The sequence below is a fragment of the Micrasema longulum genome, unplaced genomic scaffold (assembly GCF_059751315.1).
Source record: "Micrasema longulum isolate JH-2025_06_02 unplaced genomic scaffold, ASM5975131v1 h1tg002250l, whole genome shotgun sequence".
NCBI classification, from domain to species: domain Eukaryota; kingdom Metazoa; phylum Arthropoda; class Insecta; order Trichoptera; family Brachycentridae; genus Micrasema; species Micrasema longulum.
The window spans coordinates 176,222-197,995 of record NW_028279408.1 but is presented as its reverse complement, the minus strand read 5'-3'; the positions used below and the strand labels follow the sequence as shown (position 1 = coordinate 197,995).

General features: G+C 35.0%; 1 protein-coding gene across 1 annotated transcript in view; it reads right to left on the bottom strand.

The window, feature by feature from the left end:
* Dgk (diacyl glycerol kinase 1) overlaps window positions 1-19,867 on the bottom strand; it is an 87,906-nt gene extending 68,039 nt beyond the window's left edge. Inside the window, exons 1-5 of the mRNA XM_088239747.1 lie at window positions 19,850-19,867; window positions 15,131-15,204; window positions 5,426-5,616; window positions 3,640-3,804; window positions 2,879-3,001 (exon numbers count right to left, since the gene is read on the bottom strand). Of these exons, the coding sequence (XP_088095873.1) occupies window positions 2,879-3,001; window positions 3,640-3,804; window positions 5,426-5,616; window positions 15,131-15,204; window positions 19,850-19,867 (571 nt within the window). The remainder of the gene's footprint in view (window positions 1-2,878; window positions 3,002-3,639; window positions 3,805-5,425; window positions 5,617-15,130; window positions 15,205-19,849) is intronic.
* Window positions 19,868-21,774: the final 1,907 nt, after the last annotated feature.

Below are 21,774 nucleotides of genomic sequence, written 5' to 3'. Positions count from 1 at the left end.
TTTCATTTTACATTAATTGGTTTTATATAGATTCCCGGTTATTATGTATACATATTATTTTTTTGCAATAAATTTAAAAATAAATAATTTAATATTACAATTATATTATTGGGTAGCAAACAGTTTATTCATAATAAAGATTGCAAATTGTTAGGTTAAATCAGTTTTATGCTTTTAAAACTCAACAAAAATAAAGGTTTGTGGCAAATATGAGAAACGGAAAAACCCAAAGAAAAACGCAACAGCCTTTAAAAGGATAAATGTGAAAATGCGGCTCTGAAAATGGTTCACATGCTACAAATGTCTCCTGATAAGCCCTGCTTGCCTTTTTAATCAGTCCTCGGAAGACCGTTGACCACTATCCACCAAGCATATTTGGCGGAGCTTCAGGAAGCTTAACTATGTTCTTCTTCTAAGTCATTTGCTCTTGGCAGAGTGGTTACGTTGGCAGGAGGGTTGTGCGTCGTTAGGATCCGCCTCCATCCATTTCTGCCTTCAGTGCTTCTGAAAGCCTCGTGATGATAGACGCCAGTCGCTTCTGTCAGCAAGTTCGTCCATCTTGTAGGACTTAGGGAGGTTGAATTCCCTCTTCTTGTCTTTGTACCACCAAATTTTCCACGTTGTCTCTTCGCCTCGTGACGCGGCTAAAGTACCTGAGTTGATTCGTGAAAAAATACGCCGTTTAAAACTCAATTATAGGATTAAAGAAACGTCCTATGGGCTGTCTCTGTCCGCGTCCATCTTTTTTCATTATCTTTCTCTAAAAGTTCATGTTTCTTAAGTATCCTGGGGCGAAGCAATTGAGCTGGTGCAGGACAAGATTGAGTGGAGACGACTGGTGGTTGCCATATGCTCTACATAGGTAGACAAAGTGTGAAAACCCGAGAACCTGCTTCCTCACTCTGTTTTGTTTGCCGTCTATTACGCTATGATACATTCTCACCTATCCTATTAATGCTGTATTTGGGGTTTCGCTAACAAAAACCAGATTTCTGAGATTCAAGTTCTTCAAAACCGAGCTCTGAGAAGCATTCTTGGTTTGAAATGGGATTCCCATGTCAAGGGTATTTATCGTAACACAAAAATACTTCCTTTCAAGGTAATGGCACTGTATGACATCACTAACACTATTTCAAACATCATAAACTTTTCTGCTCACACAAATTTAAAACTTACATTTAATCATGAAATTCACAACTATAATACACGACATGCAAAAAATCTTCACATTTCTAAATTTTGTTCCACGAAGTTCGGCAAAAGGTCTCTGGAATACATTGGTCGTATACAATTTAATAAACTGCCTGATGACCTTAAAAATGAAATGTCGAGTGGTAAATCTCAAAGACCAGAAATGAAGACCTATTTCTTGAATCTTTTTGAAAGTGATAGTTTTTAGCTCAGTTTCTGTGAATAGTCTATATATTGTGTTTTGGGTTTAAATGTTTTTCTTTTCTTTTTTTAATATTAAGTTCACAGAATGTTTAAATGTTTTTATTTTCTTTTTGAATATTAATTTCACAGAATGTTTAAATGTTTTTCTTTTCTTTTTTAATATTAAGTTCACAGATTGTTTGAATGTTTTTATTTTCTTCTTTAATATTAAGTTCACAGATTGTTTAAATGTTTTCTTTCCTTTTTTAATATTAAGTTCATAGATTGTTAAAATTTGTTTACATTTTTATTGTTTAAATGTATACTATGTATTGTTACAAGAAATGTACTATTTTTTTTATGCACCGTCCCAAATGAGTTTTCTCGTACAACTCCTGGGAATATAATATCATGATATTCATGTCTTATATGTTTTATTAATAAATAAAAAAAAAATAAAAAAAAACATTAAACATTTATGAAATAACAAAATCAATCATTGATATAAAAACAACTAAAACAGATTCGACAGATGATAAAGAAATGACCACTGAAGGAAAAATAATATTTAATTCGGCTTTCTTTTTTAAAAACTATTAAGTCGATTGACATGAAAAATAACATGAGTTAATTAATTATTACAACTACGTCTCCACCAAAGCAAGTAATACTTGCTACTTCTACCATCACGCCATTTCTCCGTAGGGGTAGGCAAAGAGAACAGACCGCCACACACGCCTATCCTGGCATACATTTCTAGCTTCTTCCATATTCATACATATTATCATAGATGCCCTTTGGTTCCGCCTGCTTTTGACATGATCAGACTTAAGTTTTTTATTTATCTGATCATGCCACGTCTTTCTTGGTCGCCCTCGTCTCTTGTTACCATTTATTTTTGCCATATATACTTGTTTTACCATTCTTTCTACATGATTTAACCATCTCAGAGACCCTTTCTTGATCTCATCAATTTTACCTGACTCAGATTTACACTCTCACCTGATTTCATCATTTGCTACCCTGTCATACATTGATTTCCCACACATTTGTCTAACAGATCGCATTTCGACCGCGTTCACTCGGCTATCATCCTTCCTCTGCCAGTTCCATGTTTCACTTCCAAATATAAGTGTTGGGACTAAAACTTCGTTGTGCCCTGCCAGCTTAGATTCGATTGACATATTTTTATTAGCAATTACTGTACAGTGCGCTGTTCATTTTGTTGCCCGTATTCGCTCTCCTTTCAACATCTTTTTCCATCTCTTGAAAACATGCTTCTTAGATACACAAATTCTCGTACTTGTTCAAGACATTTGTTGTTTACATTTATTATGCAGTCAGTAACCTCATTTACCCTTTCAAATACCATAACTTATTACTATCTTTTGCCTATTTAACAAAAGCAACACCTCTTTGCATCGCAAGACCACCTCTTCGCATCGCGAGACCACCTCGCCTAAAACCTTTTCTAAAGGGCCGTACATAACAAAGCAATACTCACATTCTAATTTGTCTTCTGGTCTTCCTGCTTCCAGAAGAGAGAGGTAACAGACAATATCCTTAAGGGATACTTTTACGGTGTGAACATCCAGAGCTGAAGACTTTCTCACGAGATTTTTCATGTCTATAAAGAGAAAGAAAAAAATCATAAATAAAATATACATGTACATCAGATGGTAGCATAAGCAAAGAGCTTTCAACCTGCTTAGAATTGCCAAAGCAACGTTCAAAATAATACCTGCTGTTTAAATCCCCGATCTACACTAGATCAAAACTAAATGCTGACAATTCAACCTTGGTTATACCAGTTATCCTATGAATGCGACAATTGAGGCTCTGGCAAAACACCATATTAAAAAGACGTAACAATTAGATTAGCCACAATTTGAGCTACTGAAATCTCCTGCATCCTATTTTGAAAGGAACGGTAGAATCCAATGGAAAACGACTCCTCAAACCACGGAAAACGACTCCTCGAGAGTAGCTAGTAAAGTAAATATAAACTGCACATCATATGGCCAGTCGAAGAACCGTATAAAATGGAAAAGGAGATGCGGGTGTCCAGCTGCAAGCCAATCCCAGGTATTGAAGATTTGCCATAGAAGATGTAAAAAATGTTAATGGCGGTCAAATTCAAACTGAAATCGATGTTCTGTACAATCTATCTAGAATAACTATTTTACCTAAATTAGTATAAAAAGGAATTTTTATTATCATTTCAAAATACATCCAGTAAATCAAGAATTATCTGTCAGCTTTGACCTTGATATTTGCCGTTGTTGACAAGCAGGGAGTTGTTTGACTTCCTCGAGGAGTTGCGAGACATCTGACTATGGTTCGGGCTACTTTCCGCCGGCCTCTTATCCACTCCATCCTGGCAGGAGTAGCTGGTCTGCATCAGCTGCTGTACCACGGGGTGCACGCTGCCTGGAAACCATACAAAAATCAGTTAATAATAAACTGGATTAAACCTCAGAAGAACAACAAATTCCTTTAAAGGGGAATTTTTAAAGCGTTTGCAGAGTTAATAACAAAATTGTATGGAGCCAGTACGAGATAGTCATGTCAAGTCATGACGAAGAGTCTGAAAGAACTGTAGATAAGGAATGGGTCAAGTGAATAAGAAGACCGTTCACATTAAGTTCAAGTTCGTAAACATAACGGATATGCAGCAATATACGTATTTTAAAATTATGTCTTAAAATTTTATTAAAATACAAACATGCACATGCTTGCCAGTTTTTCATTCCACCTCGGCTTGTAAATGCCAAAAGTTATAAAATCTGTTAGATGATATTAAAGGTTTTTTAAAAAGTAATAACCCGCTAAGCCTCTATTTTGAGGCTTGTCAGCAGGTGGGAAAGAGGGGATATGGAAGGTGGTAATGAAAAATACACCACAACACCCATAACAATTGAGAAAAAAAATTATATGGATTTTTTTCTTGCAATTGGCGGGAATCGAACCCGCGACGCCAGATTCACAGTTGGTCATCTAACCAACTGCGCCACGGCGCCTGTCTGTCTTGTAATTTTAAATGCATAATAATGTCATTTCATAGAACAAAACAACCAATTTCCTTCGAGTACCTAATAGAAAACTCCAAAATTGATGCAGTTAAGTCCATCAGAGATTAAGGAGTTGTTTTGGACTATAAACTGACAAACAACGAGCATATAAATAATACAGTAAATAAATCACTGAAATTACTTGGCTTCATTAACAGAATATCCTCTGATTTTACTAATGTCCGTACAATCAAAACTCTTTATTGCTCAACTGTTCGCCCTCTTCTAGAATATGCCTCCGTGGTCTGGTCTCCATTCTATGTCAATCGCATAAATCACATTGAATCAGTCCAACTTCGCTTGCTTCGAAAAATAGCGTGGATGCTCGGACTAGAGAGAGATAATTATTCTTATGCTGAAATAGAGTCGATGTTAAATATTTCTAGTCTACAAAAACGTAGAACTAATATTGACTCCATATATATGTTCGGCATACTAAATGGTATAATCGATGTTCCATCATTACTGGGACAAGTAAAATTCAATATTCCGACTCGTAGATTGAGAAACAATGAAGTACTGTTCATCGATCAGCATAGAACAAACTATGGCCAAAAATTCTCCAATGACCCGCTTTTGTCGTATTGTTACTCAAGACAAGATCTGGACTTTTTTGGTTTAAGTTTACAACGATTTAAACGAGCACTAAATAAATAGTCCAGATCTTGTCTCGATGTCCCTTATGTTTGTCAATGCTTCTTTTCTTTTTTTTTTAAATGTTTTAAACTATTATTTTATTGTAATATGTAAACCTTATAAATTGTATACATGGACAATGTCCGTTAATTAATAAATAAATAATTCTGTCTTAAGGGGCAATACAGATGTAAGATGAGATCTAAATAGGTGTTCAAAGTCAGAAGGCTTCTTGGATGGTAGTCCACTCATTTCTGCATGAAACATGGTGTTAGTGCGTGATACGAAAAACCACTTCTGTACTGTAGGTAAAGAAAAATCTTAGAATAACATATGTTAAGCACCTGTTCTAGATCGCGACGTCTCCTCCGCCGACCGCTGGTGGTGGTAGTGCAGCGCCCCCAAGTGCAGGCGCTCTGTGAGGCCATGCAGGCGACTGACCAGCCCCGCTGGGGGTGCGCTCGCGGAGCTGGCGCCCCCCTCGGGCTCCGCCGCGCCGCCGGCCGGCCGCCGCACGAACGAGAGAAACAGGTGTCTGGAAAAAAATATGGGTACTGAGCATTTATTTGTTTTACTAATTTATTTATTAATTTACTTGAAGACGACAGTGTTTGAGTATGTCCAAATGCTGGCTGACTGGCTGGATTTCCTCCCTAGGGAGTTATTCATATTTAAGACCATTTCAACAGAGAGAGAAAACATTTTTGAGAAGGGTATATGGGGGTCTAGGCATTTACAGGGCTTTCGATCTGTCATTGGCTGATTTAAATGGCCACTTTACACACTGGGTAACATTCACCATTCTGCCCATGTTTGAAAATCCACATTTCATCAACTCTTCCATCTGTTGACTTTTGTGGAGTAAAAGAGCTGAAACCTTTATCACGTGGGTGAGATTCATCCGGCTGAACCAAATCACCTACTAGGCAACGCCTGAAAACAATTTTCCGAACGCGAATTTTTCGAACGTCCCATTTCCAAGACAAACAAAAACGATTTTTTCCGAGTACCTTAGCCTTGTACATGACACGTATGGCTACTAAATACAGGAGTCCAAATATATATTTCAAAAAATAAAAGAAATATGGATCTGGCCCTCGTCACGAAGATTTTCCTCGTATGTGAGCACCACCAAGATGTCTTCAATATGACGTTTATGGATATTATATAAAGCATGGTCCCAAAATAGAACCCTGAGGTACCCCAAATTCCAAATAAAAATAAATAAATGAGTACCACATAGTAACCACAGCATTACGTATAAAAATAAAGAAGTTTGATTACCAAGAACCAATCCATCACTCGAATCCGGCACTTGGTATCTGGGACCTCAATTTGTTTGGACATTATGTTGGTATAATGGTGTATCGCCTTACGTAGTGCACTGATATAGCGGCACAAGTCAATACAAATGATTGTGTTCTCAAGGTTGGTAGATAATTCATTTTGTATCTGTTATTTTATTTATTTGTGTTTTCAATAACAATTTGAGTTTGACCAAATTTTTGTAGTCAAGATTCAACCCCCTAGGGAGTTGTTAATATTGACATATTATAACTGAGATGAAGAACATAGAAGTCTAAAGCTAGGGTTTCCTAGGACAGCGGTGCCCGCATCTTAACGGCCGTAGTGAACGGTGATGCGGTAGACAGCCGTCGTAACGTCGACTTGAGAGTGGTTTCCTAGGGAAACGGTGTTAAATGGTGTTAATAACACCGTTTTCCTAGGAAACCACACTCTAGTCACCGTTACGACGGCTATCTACCGCATCACCGTTCACGACGGCCGTTAAAATACGGGCACCGCTGTCCTAGGAAACCCTAGCTTAAGCATCTAAAGGCATATCATTGGCTGAAATGTTAATACAATATTTACAGATAAACAAAAATGATAGGTCAATTAAAGTTTTCTATGTGTTACTCCGCGTCATTCCACTCTCAAAAAAAATATTTGTTAGCATATTATTTTCAGGCTAAGCAAAACAACGTAAAGCTAGGGTTTCCTAGGACAGCGGTGCCCGTATCTTAACGGCCGTAGTGAACGGTGATGCGGTGGACAGCCGTCGTAGTGGTGACTAGAGAGTGGTTTTATTTTTTAACGGTGTTATCAACACCATTTTTATAGGAAACCACTCTCTAGTCACCGTTACGACGGCTGTCAACCGCATAAATGTTCACTACGGCCGTTAAAATACGGGCACCGCTGTCCTAGGAAACCCGAGCTTAACCGACGACAATGTAGGCGGTTACGCTAGCTCGCGCCGCTGTCAGAGTCATAGGCAAAACAGCGTTACCGCCACTTTCTTAAAAGCAGAAGGTATTTAAACAATATGTATGTCTATTTAATAATATTGAATTTTTATTTTTGCTATTTTTTAATTATATTTATTTATTTGACGGACTTATACAGTCCATTCTAACGATAGTTTCTTATAACAAATACAGGTACTAATCAAATAAAATACAACTAAATAAAATTAAAGCTAGGACAGAAAAAATATAAATTACTACCTCAAGACAAGATCCGGTCTATCTTAGTGAATTTTTAAAACTATAAAGACTTACAACAAAAAAGTCCAGATCTTGTCTCGAGTTTACAATACGACACAATTGGGACATTGGTGCATGCGAGCCATAGTTTGTGCTGTGTTGATCGAGGAACAGCACATTATTATTTCGCAACCGGCGGATCAGAACATTGAATGCCACTTGTTCCAGTAACGATGGTACATCAAAGCCATTCAGAAAATTAAACATAAATACGGAGTCAATGTTATTTTAACGTTTTTGTAGACTTGAGATTTTGAACATTGACTCCATTTCTCCGTAAGCGTAGTCTCCCCTCACGAGCATGGATGATTGGCCATGCTACTTCTCTCAGCAAAAGATGTTGCACCGATTCGATATGATTTATCCGGCCGACATAGAAGGGAGACCAGATCACGTATGCATATTTTAAAAGAGGACGAACAATTGAGCAATATAGTGTTTTAACCGTGAACATATATACGTGCTTCTACTTTCCATAATGTTGTGTCCCAACTTGGCCTCATAGAGTTTAGGATACGTTATTATTGTATTGTTATTGTAATATGTATGTATTTGTATGAATAAATAAATGTTAAAAAATAAAAAAAACTGTGGTGCAATTCGATCACCAATGCAGTACCCTATGTACTACAAGTAAATGACGATGATTATAATGTAAAAACTTGAGCAGTTAGTAAATTTAAAATTTAATAAAAAATTGGCGTGGGCACGCCAGTTTCGCTCTGAACCCGCCAAAAATAGATTACAAGTGTTATTTTTGGGGGAAAAAAGGGAAACATGAGGTGACAAACAGACTAACAAAGGAAAAATACATAAACATGTTATCTTCATCATCATCATTCCTTTCCGGTGCATAAGACACTGCATTGGTACTAGTGGCGAGCCGTGATTTATTTTATGGGTAATTTACAAAAAAGATTATTTAATTTGTACCTACATATAAATACATAGCTAATAAAGTAGCGCCATTATCCTTACTGCGCAACTTAGAAAGAGTCAACAATTTCATTTATCTAGGTTCTCTCATTAGCGATGGCGGTGGGTGTGAAGGTGAAATACGGCGACGTGTTGGTATTGCCAAAAGTGCTATGAGTCGGCTGGTGAAGATCTGGAAGAATCGCAGTATAACCACTAACACCAAAAAGAGACAGGTGAAGGCCTTGGTTTTCTCAGTGTTCATGTATGGTGCGGAGTGCTGGACACTGAGGGAATCTGAAAAGAAAAAAATCGAAGCTTTCGAGATGTGGTGTTGGCGGCGAGTGCTGCGGATTCCGTGGACGGCCAGACGTACGAATGCATCTATTCTCCAGGAACTGGGCATAGGAGAAAGACTGATATCCATGTGCGAGAAAAGAATCCTGCAGTTCTTTGGGCATATTTCCGGGGGAGATTCTGATAGTTTGGAGAAAACTATTCACCTGGGAAGTGTCGAAGGGACAAGGTCGCGTGGACGTCAACCGACAAGATGGAGCGGTACAGTCCCTGAGTTATCAGAATCATCACTGACGAATGCCTATAGAAGAGCACAAGACCGTTCCAGATGGGGGGAGACTGTCCACAGACGAGCCATGCCTGGAGTCAGGCGTAATCACCATCCTCAGACATGAGGCACGGATTGAAGAGATAAGTACATAATATGTAAGTAATAGGCCGCTTTCACACATGCCACGCCAGTCCACCCGGTCAGGTAATTTTACCGGGTTTTTTTTTAATTTTTAATATGTGAGTTGCATTATTCTTTTACCTTGCTTGTAATGTATAATGTTTATATTTACTTCAAAGGCATAGTTATTTATTTGTTTACTTCAAAAAATAATAATTTATTCCATTACATTTACTTCATTGACAAACTTTGTTAAGTTATTTTATGTAAAGATCGGTGGGATGTTTCGGCTGTGACCTGTTTTAGGAGCTTCTCCGCACTTGCTCTAGTGACGAGGAAACCACAGAAAAATCGTCAGGAGAAGGCGGACCGTTGTAATTCGTCAACAGATCTTCCGATCCACTTGAAGAGTGTTCGGCATTTGGTGTCCTGCTATCATTGATACCTTTTATTGCCGTTACTATATCCGTCATGTATAATGTTACCTCTCTTGACAAGTCCTTATGACTAATCACTACATGAACATCGTGTAAATCCTTATTTAGACTTCTGCATCGCGCCTCCAGTTGCATTCTCTGCAGACTAAAAAAGGGGCAATGCATCAATAGATGGGAGACGTCTTGGAGAGTAACATCATCGCATGGGCAAGTGTTGATCTCAGATATTTTGAATCTGTGTAAATAGCTCATAAATCAGCCATGTCCTGTCAGGATTTGTGTAAGTTCGTATCCTGCACGCTGCAGTTTCCTGAATTCAAAAGCATGGCAAATGGATGGAAAAAATATTTTTGTTACCTTTCCTGTGGGTTCTGCTAAATAGCGATCATTCCAGAGCTGTAAAGTTCTGCTTCTTATTTTTCTCTTAGTAAAACTTGTTGGAAAGTTAGCAAAATCAGGAACTGTTTTTTTGAGAGTCGCTTCTCGAGCCTTTTCGTCAGCTCTTTCATTGCCAATTATTCCGCAGTGTCCGCGAATCCAGCCAATGTATACATTTTGCGATCGATTTTTTAATATCTGGATATCAGTTCGTATACTCATGACGATTGGGTTCACCGAATTGCGATCCGCAATCGCGTGAATACATGATTTACAGTCTGTCAAAATCGTTATATGCTTCCATCTATTATGCGGTTTTTTTAAAACGTAAACTATAGATTCTCTAATAGCGTATATTTCAGCTTGAAATACTGAGCAAAAGTGATCGAGTTTTAATTTCCTGGCAGGCAGTTCTCTTACGCCATCGTAGGGTACAAATGCTGCACCTATTTTGCCATTTAAGAGACTGCCATCAGTAAGATCCTCAATTTATTCTCTTTCATGTCAGGCAGCGTTTGGTCATAGAATCCATAGTCTATCTTGTATCGCCCCGCAGGATGAGGAAGGGAGAGAAAATTTCCGGTTTCCTGATAATTTTACCGGGTACACCCTACAAAAGGTGACACATTTTGTATGCGTTTGTAGGGTGGATTGGCTGGATTTGCATGGCATGTGTGAAAGGGCCATAGTAGATGAGTGTGACATCATAACCAAGCAGGGCCGCGATTATAAAGTCTATCTTCATCGGTACATACCAAGACGGTATACTCGACTTCTGTACTATCTCTATCTACCTCGGTATGTAAAACAGACTTGTCGTTTCGACCATCATATAATCGAATTCAACCAATGAATGACCCTAGAAATTTAGTCCGCATTTTAACTTTATTAACATTTAAAATAGTTCTCTCTTGTATTTTAAATAGGCTTCTGTGATAAAAAGTGGCCACATCAAAGCGATTATAACCTGCAATAAATCCCAATTCAACCAAAAAATGCTTGCCGTAACATGATTTTTATATGACTTTTGACAATTACCAAAAAGGTATGTTTAACTTTCGTCTGTATACATATATATATATATACCGAGCGATTTCAAAACCAGCTCTTTTGCCTCTCGATACGTAAACTCAGAAAGATAGAAAAAAATATAATTATTAAATTTGATTTTTATAGTGGCAACATTTTTAAGCCTAGATGCTCTTATATGTTAATAGGACAGAATCTAGCTACATTATTTGTGCTTCTAGGCGTTCGGTTTCAAAACTGACAATTATGTCGGAATTTTATTTGACTTTAAAATTGACTTATTTCACTATTATTAGTAATAGGCTTTTAAGAAAAAAGTGCCAGCCTCAGAACGATTACAATTTTAAATTATGGCGTGATTGTTTGCGGTGTTAAGTGATTTGTGTTAATTATTGAACAAAATTGTTATTGTAGTAGTGGGTTTATTGTATTTTTATGGTGGCAACGTTTTTACGCCTAGATGCTCTCATATGTTAATAGGACAGAATCTAGCCACATTATTTGTGCTTCTAGGCGTTCGTTTTAAAAACTGACAGTTATGTAAGAATTTGACTTGACTATAATTAAAAACGACTATTTTTTTGTGGTTCTGTAAAAAACAACTCAAACAACAATTGAACGTAGTTATAAAGAAAGCCGCCAGCCATAGAAAAGAGAAACTGAGATAAGAAAGAGTGCATAATCAAATCTACCCAATAGTCGGAATGTTTTTGACTTTGACAAATGATAAAAAAATAATACATTAGTTTTTTATGTTACAAACAAGAATCTTATTATTTATTTGACCAGTTTTAATAATTTTTAGAGTACCGTAAGATTTTTCTAGTCTGTGGGTGTTTTCTGCAAATTGAGAAATGCTGTTTTTTGTGATATACCTACAATAGGGATTTATCACTTTTTTTTACTTTTTAAAGTAATAAAGGTCTATGAAATAATGTCCAGTAAAAAAATTTAAGTAAAAAAAAATCATTTGAATTTCGGCCACGCCCCTAATACGTCACGATTCATGTTTACTTGTTCCTTCCATAGAATTTTGTTTAGAACATTGTCACAAATCTTGACGTTATAGCAACCGAGGCCAAACACGTCGCGTTTTTCTACGAACTTATTTTTATTGAATTTCTTTAATAACATGTATGTATGAAAACATTGATTTTGAAAATACAAAATAACTATTTAAAATCCGTTTCATATACTTTATTTATTTATTTATTTTAAAGAAACAAACAGTCGACAATGATATAGTAAAATAAAAAAAATACAGTTTAAAGACAGACCAGCAAAGTTTCTAAATAAGAATCATACATATTATTAAATTGTGTTACAACAAAAGGGTGTGTTTATTTGTATTTGTATGAGAGTAAGTGTAGATGTGTGTTTATGTGTATTAGTGTAGGAGTAAGTGTTCAGGTGTGTGTAAGTGTAATCATCATTAAATTGTAAGTGGGATCGTATCGCAGCCAGAAATAAGGAGTCTTAATTTATTTTTAAATAAATTAAGGGGCATGCAAAATATATCAATAGATAAAAAAATCATTATAGTTAGAGTAAGAACGATAGAGGAAAGAGTGTTGTGCATAGTTAGTGCTACAGACTGGCAGAAGGAATAAATACTTATTTCTTGCTACGCGAAAGGGGACATTAAGATTAATTTTGGAGAGTAGGTCAAAAGAGTCTACTTTATTATTTAATAATTTATGTAAATAGCAAAATTCAGATACAGTGCGTCTATTTTCACTACTACTACTACTACTACTACCATCACGCCATTTCCCCGTAGGAGTAGGCAGAGAGAATGGACCGCCACACACGTCTATCCTGGCATACATTCCTAGCTTCTTCCACATTCATACATCTTGTCCCTTCGGTTCTGTCTGCTTTTGATATGACCATTAAGATTTTGGTTTATCTGATCATGCCACGTCTTCCTCGATCGTCCTCGTCTCACGTCACCGTTCATTTTCGCCATATATACTTGTTTTACCATTCTTTCGTCGTCCATTCGTTCTGCGTGACCAAACCATCTCAGAGACCCTTTCTTAATGTTATCAATTATACTTGACTCAGATTTACACTCTCGCCTGATTTCATCATTCGGAACCCTGTCATACATTGATTTCCCACACATTCGTCTAGGAGATCGCATTTCAACCGCGTTCACTTGGCTTTCATCCTTCCTCTGCCAGTTTCACTTCCATACATAAGTGTTGGGACTAAAAAAATCCATTTTGTTTGGCAGATTGGCTGTAAGTACAAAGCGTTTTATTGTTTTTATAATCTAGGTATTTTAAAAATTTTCGTTGAACATTTTCAACCCTTTTTTATTTCATTTTTAATCGGTATTCGTAGTATGTGATATTTCCCTATTTTCAAAAGGTAATTATTACAGTTTTTTTATATAAAAGCGACCTGGCTGTTTTTAGCAGAATTGACCTTACTGCACCCGATAACACTAATATAATAATTTATTATATAAACAAAACACGAGTGATACTTTAATCCACAAATTTGGAATATCCAGTGACCGCTTTCATCGCTTTCGCGACATCTTCGAGACTGGTATCTTTATTAAAGAGTTAAATGTATTTATACAAAACAGAGGTAAGGATAGATAATTCAAAGTTATAAGTGATTAAATTAAATAAAGTTATTTTTATATTAAGGATCATTATCAAAAAAAATTCTTTGGGTTAACTAATGAGTTGATATAATGCTATTTTAATTAGTTTAAGTATTTTATTTTATTTTTAGTGTCCCGAACGTGGGTTTTATTTTATTTTATTTTATTTTTAGTGTCCCGAACCAGTGTGGGACACTAAAAATAAAGTAAAATACTTAAACTAATTAAAATAGCATTATATCAACTCATTAGTTAACCCAAAGAAAATGTTTTGATAATGATCCTTAAGATAAAAATAACTTTATTTAATTTACTCACATATAACTTTGAATTATCTATCCTTACCTCTGTTTTGTATAAATACATTTAACTCTTTAATAAAGATACCAGTCTCGAAGATGCCGCGAAAGCGATGAAACCGGTCAGTGGATATTCCAAATTTGTGGATTAAAGTATCACTCGTGTTTTATTTATATAATAAATTACAATGAACTTCCATCAAGAATTTTCACTTACAAACTTAAACGTTTTCTAATATAATAACACTATTTACTGCTTTTTAGTGCTATTTACTGCCTCAGAAGTAATTTAGAATTCAATTCAACAATTTGGTCACCCTATTACAATGTTCATATTTTAAAGTTAGAAAAAGTACAACGTAAATTCCTTAGATTCATCAATTACAAACTTAATATACCCACTGAAAATATTGATTACGATAATTTATTATGTACACTAAATATGTCAACTCTTTGCAAAAGAAGAATTATAAATGATTTATTAAATTTATATAAAATAGCAAATGGCGTATTGAACGTCCCGGAATTAACTAGTGTTATCAGCTTAAAAGTACCAGTTCGAAATACTCGGCAGCTAACGTTATTTTTTGAATCTCCTGGCAGTCACAATTATTATTACAATTCACCAATACCTAGACTACACCGGCTAGGTAACGAGTATAGTGAAGTTGATATATTTCGTCTGTCTTTATATAAATATAGGTTAAGTATTCAAAAGGTTATAAATTAATTCGTATAAAATTTCTTAATATTGTTCTTTATTTACTATTTTTTTTCTCATGTATCTCTATAATAATAATGTATGTATATGTATGTGCATGTATGTGTATGTATATATATGTACATGCATGTATGTATATGTGTGTGTGTATGTATGCATGTGCATGTGTATGTATGTGTGTATGTTTTCATATGTAAATTTATTAAATATTTTTCTATGTACCCATATACCTATGTTGGTTCATTTCCTGATTTTTACTTATTATTGTATCTTTTAGTTTCTCTTATGTTATCTTTAATTTTAACTAAATTTGCATACTTATGTTTCACTGCTGCGCTTGAATGTAAATTCCAATATATGTTAAAGCCCGTAGGGCGTGTAAATTAATAAATAAATAACACCATTTTTTTTACCTGGAGAGTTCATCAGGTGTTTCGACGTCCAAAAATGTGTCGAGAAATCTTCTAAAGCCCTCGTACTCGATGTCCTGGAAAAAGAAAATAAATTTTAAAAAATTATATTTTTTACTCCAAACAATTTTGTACAGATGGACAACGAGGAACTTAAGCCCTACGGGAAATTGGATAGAAAAAATGTTTTCTTGCGCGCGGTAAAAATTAGAGCATTCAATTGTTCGGCAAAGTTTCTTGAAAATGTACGACAACAACAACAACAAACCATCACGCCGTTTTCTCGTAAGGGTAGGCAGAGAGGATAGAATGTTTTGCATACAGATCTCACTTCCCCTACATTCATACATCTTATCATGCACGCGCGCTGATTATTCCGACTTTTGACATGTCCATCTTCAAGTATTTGTTGGATTTGGTCGTGCCATGTGTTTCTCGGTCTTCCTCTATTTCTGCATCCATCAACATTCGCATACATCTAAACCAGCTAATAACAGGTCATAAGCCCTGTAAATGCCTAGAATTCCATATTACCTTCTCGAAAATGTTTTTCCTCTCTGTTGCAACAAAATTTAATATTTTAATGATCCTTAACAAATAAGACATTGATCTTCTAAATTTGTTAATATATTTGAAAAAAATCAATGTTTATAAAAAACACCTTTCTCGTTAAAATCAAAATATTTTTCATATATTTTTTTCACGAGAGACAAAAAACTGCCGCCTAAAAAGTTGGCTATATTGACTTATGTGATTGTTCCCCCGCCCATAGATATAATGCATGTATTAAATATGTTTTCCTAATAAATATTTTTTTTTAAACAAATGTAAAAATAGATCAAGCTCTTGTTATTATGTCCCTGTAAAATTTCTAGGCGAAGTAGGCGTCGCATCGGACGACGCTGCGTACGAGGCGTCGGCGTCGTTGTCAGGGAAACGGGCGCCTAGCAACCGCAGCAAGCTAGCGAAGAGGCTTTTTGGACGCGGCGGGCGCGAGCCTTGCATTGCGCACGTTCTGTGATCATTACGTCACAATTAAAAAACATTTGTCGCTTTTCTGCCGTTTATATATCGTTATTGAACTTCCGATTGGTAATAATATCTTACCTTTTTTAACTAATAATGACAGTCAAAGGCCTTGTGATGTAATCATCGGCGCGTTTGCCTACCATGCGAGAGGTCTCGGGATTGATTCCCGAAATGGATAAATTTAATATTTATTTAAAAAGGTGTTCTTACACTATGGTCCTTAAAATATACCTTGATTAAATTGACAGCTGCCAAACTAATGCCACTAGTGAAGGTAAATTACTGATCACTAATCATGTACCGATCAAATCGATTTGATCAGCTTTTTCATGCAAACATGAAACTCTGTTTCCGAAAATTGATATCAAAACGCAAACACGAGCCTATTATAGTGTGTTTCAGACAATTATTTACTAAAAAATAAGACATTAAATGCTTCTTTTAATGAACAATAAACAAATGAACTATTTTTTATTTGATCGATTTACATTGATTAATTTGTCCCATCTCTGACATTTTTGCAAAATGACGTAACCCTGTAAGAACGTCGTTAATAATAAGGTTTATTTTAGTTTTTTTTATTTATTTATTTTAGCACCACAACAAGCCAGGAGGGCCAATAACAGTGGTGAATTACATCATAGAACACCCAGGCTTGAGAAAAATCACTTTTTTTTTGTGTTCTCACCGGGAATCGAACCCGGAGCCTTTCGTGTGTGAGTCAAGCGTCTTGACCACTACACCACGGAAGCCGCATTTTAGTTTTACAGCTGACATTATGTAATTATGTTGATTTACATGTCAAGCATTGTATTAAAAAAATAAATTAACATGCCAGATACGAATGATTTTTCGTGTGTCAATATAAATCACTCCTTAGACGTTACTACAAAGTTATGTCGTCACTTCTGCTGACAACTGTCATTCTAATCAAGCTGTATTTTAAGGACTATCGAATATTTTAACAATGGTTAAAATATGTCCAAGTTTTTGTAGACAAGGACTGGATTTAACCCCCTAGGGAGCTGTTAACATCAACATATTACAAGAGAGATGAAAAACATTTTAAAGAAGAGAATGTAGACGTCTAGGCATCTACAGGGCTTATGACCTGTCATTGGCTGGTTTAAGTGGCCACATTAGACACTGTGTTACATTCACCATTCTGCCTATATCTGAACATCCACTCGTATATTCCTTCGATTCTTTCATCTGTTGACGTTTGTGAAGTTTAAGAGCTGTAACCTTTATTGTTGCGGGTGAGATTCATATGATGAATGTTACACAGTGTGTTAAGTGGCCACTTTGGTGGGCAATTTCGTGATTTCGAAATGTCATAAAAATGAATTTCACCTAATACATTCAGAGTTTATGTGAGGTTTCATTGAATATTAGATCTGGTTGTCATTAAAATTTGCAAGTGTGTTAAAAGTGTTTCTAATCAATAAATGTTTTTATAATACAAATGAATATTTGGAAGATGTAATGAATAATGCAAAATGTATTAAATATAACTAATGTTAGCAATAGGCATCATAATCTTATGTAATGTTTTTACTACTTGTGTCTTTCTAAACTATTCCATTTATTTGGTTTTTATTTTAAGTTTAATTTATTTTTTAAACTTATTTTTATTATTTTTTGTTATTTAGTTGTGGAAAGACTGTAAGAAATTGCAATCGGCAATAAGTCCGCCATTTAACTGTGTGTACCTTTGTTATTATTTTGTATGTATGACATTGTATATAACGGTAAGTAAAGATTTATTATTATTATTATATGACTATATAAATGATGCCTCGTGTCGGCCTCGTGGCGCAGTGGTCAGTGCGGTAGCCTACCATTCAACAGGACTCGGGTTCGATTCCCAACATGTTTGATGTAAAATATTTATTTAAAAAGGGTATTTTCACACTAGAATATTCCATAGTCTCTGAAGCGTAAGACTGATCATCTTACCTTTATGTAACTAAAATGATCAAGATTCGCTGCGATTGATGTACCAATGCAGTGCCCTATGCACCATTAGGTGCGGAAGGGAATGATGATAATATAAATTAATATTAAGAAGATGTAATAGAATAATGTAAAATGTATTAAATATAATTAATGTAAGCAATAGACACCATAATCCTGTGTAATATTTTTACTGTTGGTGTTTTTCTAAATTTTTTCATTTATTTGTATTTTTTATTTTTTATTTTTTTTATTTATTTTTTATTTATTTTATTTTTTTATTTTATTTAGTTTTGGTAAGACTGTAAGAAATTGCAAGTGGCAGTAAGTCCGCCATTTAACTGTGTATACCTTTGTTATTATTTTGTATGCATGACACTGTATATTACGGTTTAAAAAGATTTATTATTATTATACGACCATATAAATGATTAAAATCTTTTTTGTATTATGTAAAAACGAATACAAGCATTATTTATCATTTGCCAAAGTAAAAAACATTGTGTAGATTTGATTATTCACACTTTTGGAAAAAGTGCCATTTTGTCAGTTTCACTTTTCTATGGCTGGGTGCTTTCTGCATAACTACTTTCAATAATAGAACTTTCAAATTATGGACATTCACTTAAAAATCGGTGTTCAGTTCGCCAAACAGTGAAAGAACTCCCTCCGCATACCCGAAAACCGTTTTAAAGACTGTGGGCCTTCCTGTCGGTTTCGCTCAGACTAAAAAGCAAAGTTTTTTTGTGAATAAACGGGTTACTCTGAGTATGTCTAAATGATTGTAGACAGACAGGCTTTAAATATTTGGACACACTCAAAACATTTTTTATTAAGCTAACTGGTAAAAGAAAAAATATAAAAATTAAAAGATTGTTTTTAGGCGTTGCCTAGTAGGTGAATTGGTTCAGCCGGATGAATCCCACAATAATATTTACTCTAAGTACTAGTTTTAGTCACAAAAAAAATTGTGTATCCGTTTTATGATTGTACATATTAGTGAGGGTGAGTATATATATTTAGGGTATGTGAGGGTGTGCGTATATGTGTACGGGTGTGTGAGTATTGTATGTATGCGAGAGTGTGTAGCGAATATAAGTGGACGTATTGAACAGTGATTATCAAAAAATATATGTTTTAGTTCACAAAAGTCAACAGATGGAAGAGTCGAGGAAATGTGGATGTTTAAACATGGGCAGAATGGTGAATGTTGCAGTGTGTAAAGTGGCCACTTAAACCAGCCAATGACAGATCATAAGCCGTGTAATTGCCAAGACTTCCGTATATTTTTTTATTTTATTTTAAAGTAAATATTTGCCATTTTTACGAGTTGTAAAAAACTTACCATTAGAAAATGGGATCAAGTTGGGGTGGAGTGGGTTTCGAACCACGGACCATTGAGCCGTGAGTTCGAGACACTAGCCACAGGACCACAGCCCAAACAAATTAAAAAATCCTTGGTACACTTTCACTTATTTATTTGACCAATTAGCGCTTTCACACTCTAATGGGCATCTTTAGACTGGTGAATATTACACAGTGTAAGGATATTTTTTATAAAAACAACTCGATCTTCTTAAAAACGTTTTTCCTCTGTTGCAAAATAATTGGGCATTTACATTCGTTCGTGGGGGGAGTTTTGACTCACGATCCTGAAGATGAGATATTGCAGTAAAATACACACATTTATACACCAATTAAGTGCGTTTGCTTCTTGCTTTTCAGTTTATTATTTACTGCGTTTATAGCTTCCATTTTTCCGCTGTTGATAATGACAACACTGTTACTTTGACCAATGAGAGCGAAAGTGTCGTCACTATCAACCAATAGGGAAGAGGTCATTCACAAGCAGCCAATATAAGATGCGCCAGTAACTAAGGAAATGTCGGCTTGAATCTGGTTTTCTAAATGAAGCGATTTCCATACAAAAATGAATGTTTTAAAAACTCACGATTAGTTCACCTTAGCTGTAGCACAGAAACCTTAACTGTAAAATTGGAGAGCGTTTATTTTACAAGGCGTGTGTATACTTAAATGTTTTTAAACTGCACTATCCACGGTTATAGAATTAAATTACTGGGAGTTTCAAGACTTCGTCTGACATCGATTGAGTAGTATTGTTGTATGTATATTGTATGAATGTATTGTTTTTTTTTATTCCAGTAAAATGGCTACATAGTGCAGAGCCAATTCTACCATATACCACAAAATTGGCAATTATCATGTAGTTTTTTTATTAGCTAATAAATTAATCTATAAAATCACAGGCCGTTTGGTACTATTCTTATTAAAATATGTTAAAAAATAAGGGAGATATAAAGGATTAAATTCTAGTCTTTTGAATGGTGCCAAAAACAAACAATTCGTGACGTCATCAAGTATGACGTCTTCGGATGTTTTGTGACGTAGTCGATTTTTTTTATCAATGCCTATGGATTTTATAGAGTATTGTAGATAGTTTCCTTTTTCTATGTGTCGTTTGTTTACATTTACGGCGTCCTGTCACTTATCAAACGCTACATTATATTTCTATCTGTGGCCTCTGGCATTATCAACATTAAAATGAATGAACTTATTCGTGAACTTCGGTGACAAAAATTATTACCAACTTACGAAACGATCGTTTTCGAAAGACCTTATTTTCGAAACGAAAATAATTAATGAAAATATTCATTATAAGGGCTTATATAAACACTAGAAGAAACTTTAAAAAATCTTTTATTTGTAGAGTGGGTTAAATCCGATATTCCTCCCGAGTGATAATACCCTATTATCAAATAAATTTTATATTTGAAGCACTTATGGTGGTCTCAGCATATCCCGCCATCGCTCGAAAGGGGGTGAAACATTTTTTTTCATTTATAAAAATAACAGAAAGAATAATCAGTTACTCAGAATAATGCCAAATAAATAAAACAAAAAAGAAAATAATAAATAAGTATCATCCCACCCTAATTTTACCGGACCGACTGGATTGACGCGATACGCTTAAAACAGGCCCGTACATGACAGACTCAATCAATCATTTTAAGACATGGTAATAAAAGTTGGTTGGAACATAATTAAATATTTTCAAAAATTATAACAGTTTTAGACAAAAGAAATAAGTCAGCAATTGGTGTTATTTTGTGCATAGAATTATAATATATAGAAAGAGCGTAGAATAATATTTGAAAAAATCGGACTGTGTCCAAAAAACCGTCGATCGTCCCCCCCTTTGTCCCCGCTTTTCCACCGCTTTGCCGTGCGCATGCGTAAAATCAATAATTACTTCAAGATGATTAGTCCATTTAAGTTGACAGTCAATGATTACTCCCAGTTATTTTATGCACCTTTCAGACTTCATATTTTCGCAGTTATTAAATATGTCAAGATTACAATTTTTATAATGAAACATTACATTAAGGGAAGATGAAGGGGAAGATGATTTTGAGTCATGAAATGGAATGTTTATAATGTTCGTTAGTTTATGGTTAATTATTATTATGTATTAGTTATATTTCCAGTCTATGTTAATTTTAATTTAAGGTTTATGGGTTGTTTACTGTCTATGGTAAATCTTCAACCAATAGTAGTTAGAATTAAGCTGTCAAAACAGTGATAACTCTCTTTCGTGTGACAATAGTTTGATCAATTATGCAAGTAAGAAATGTAAATTATAT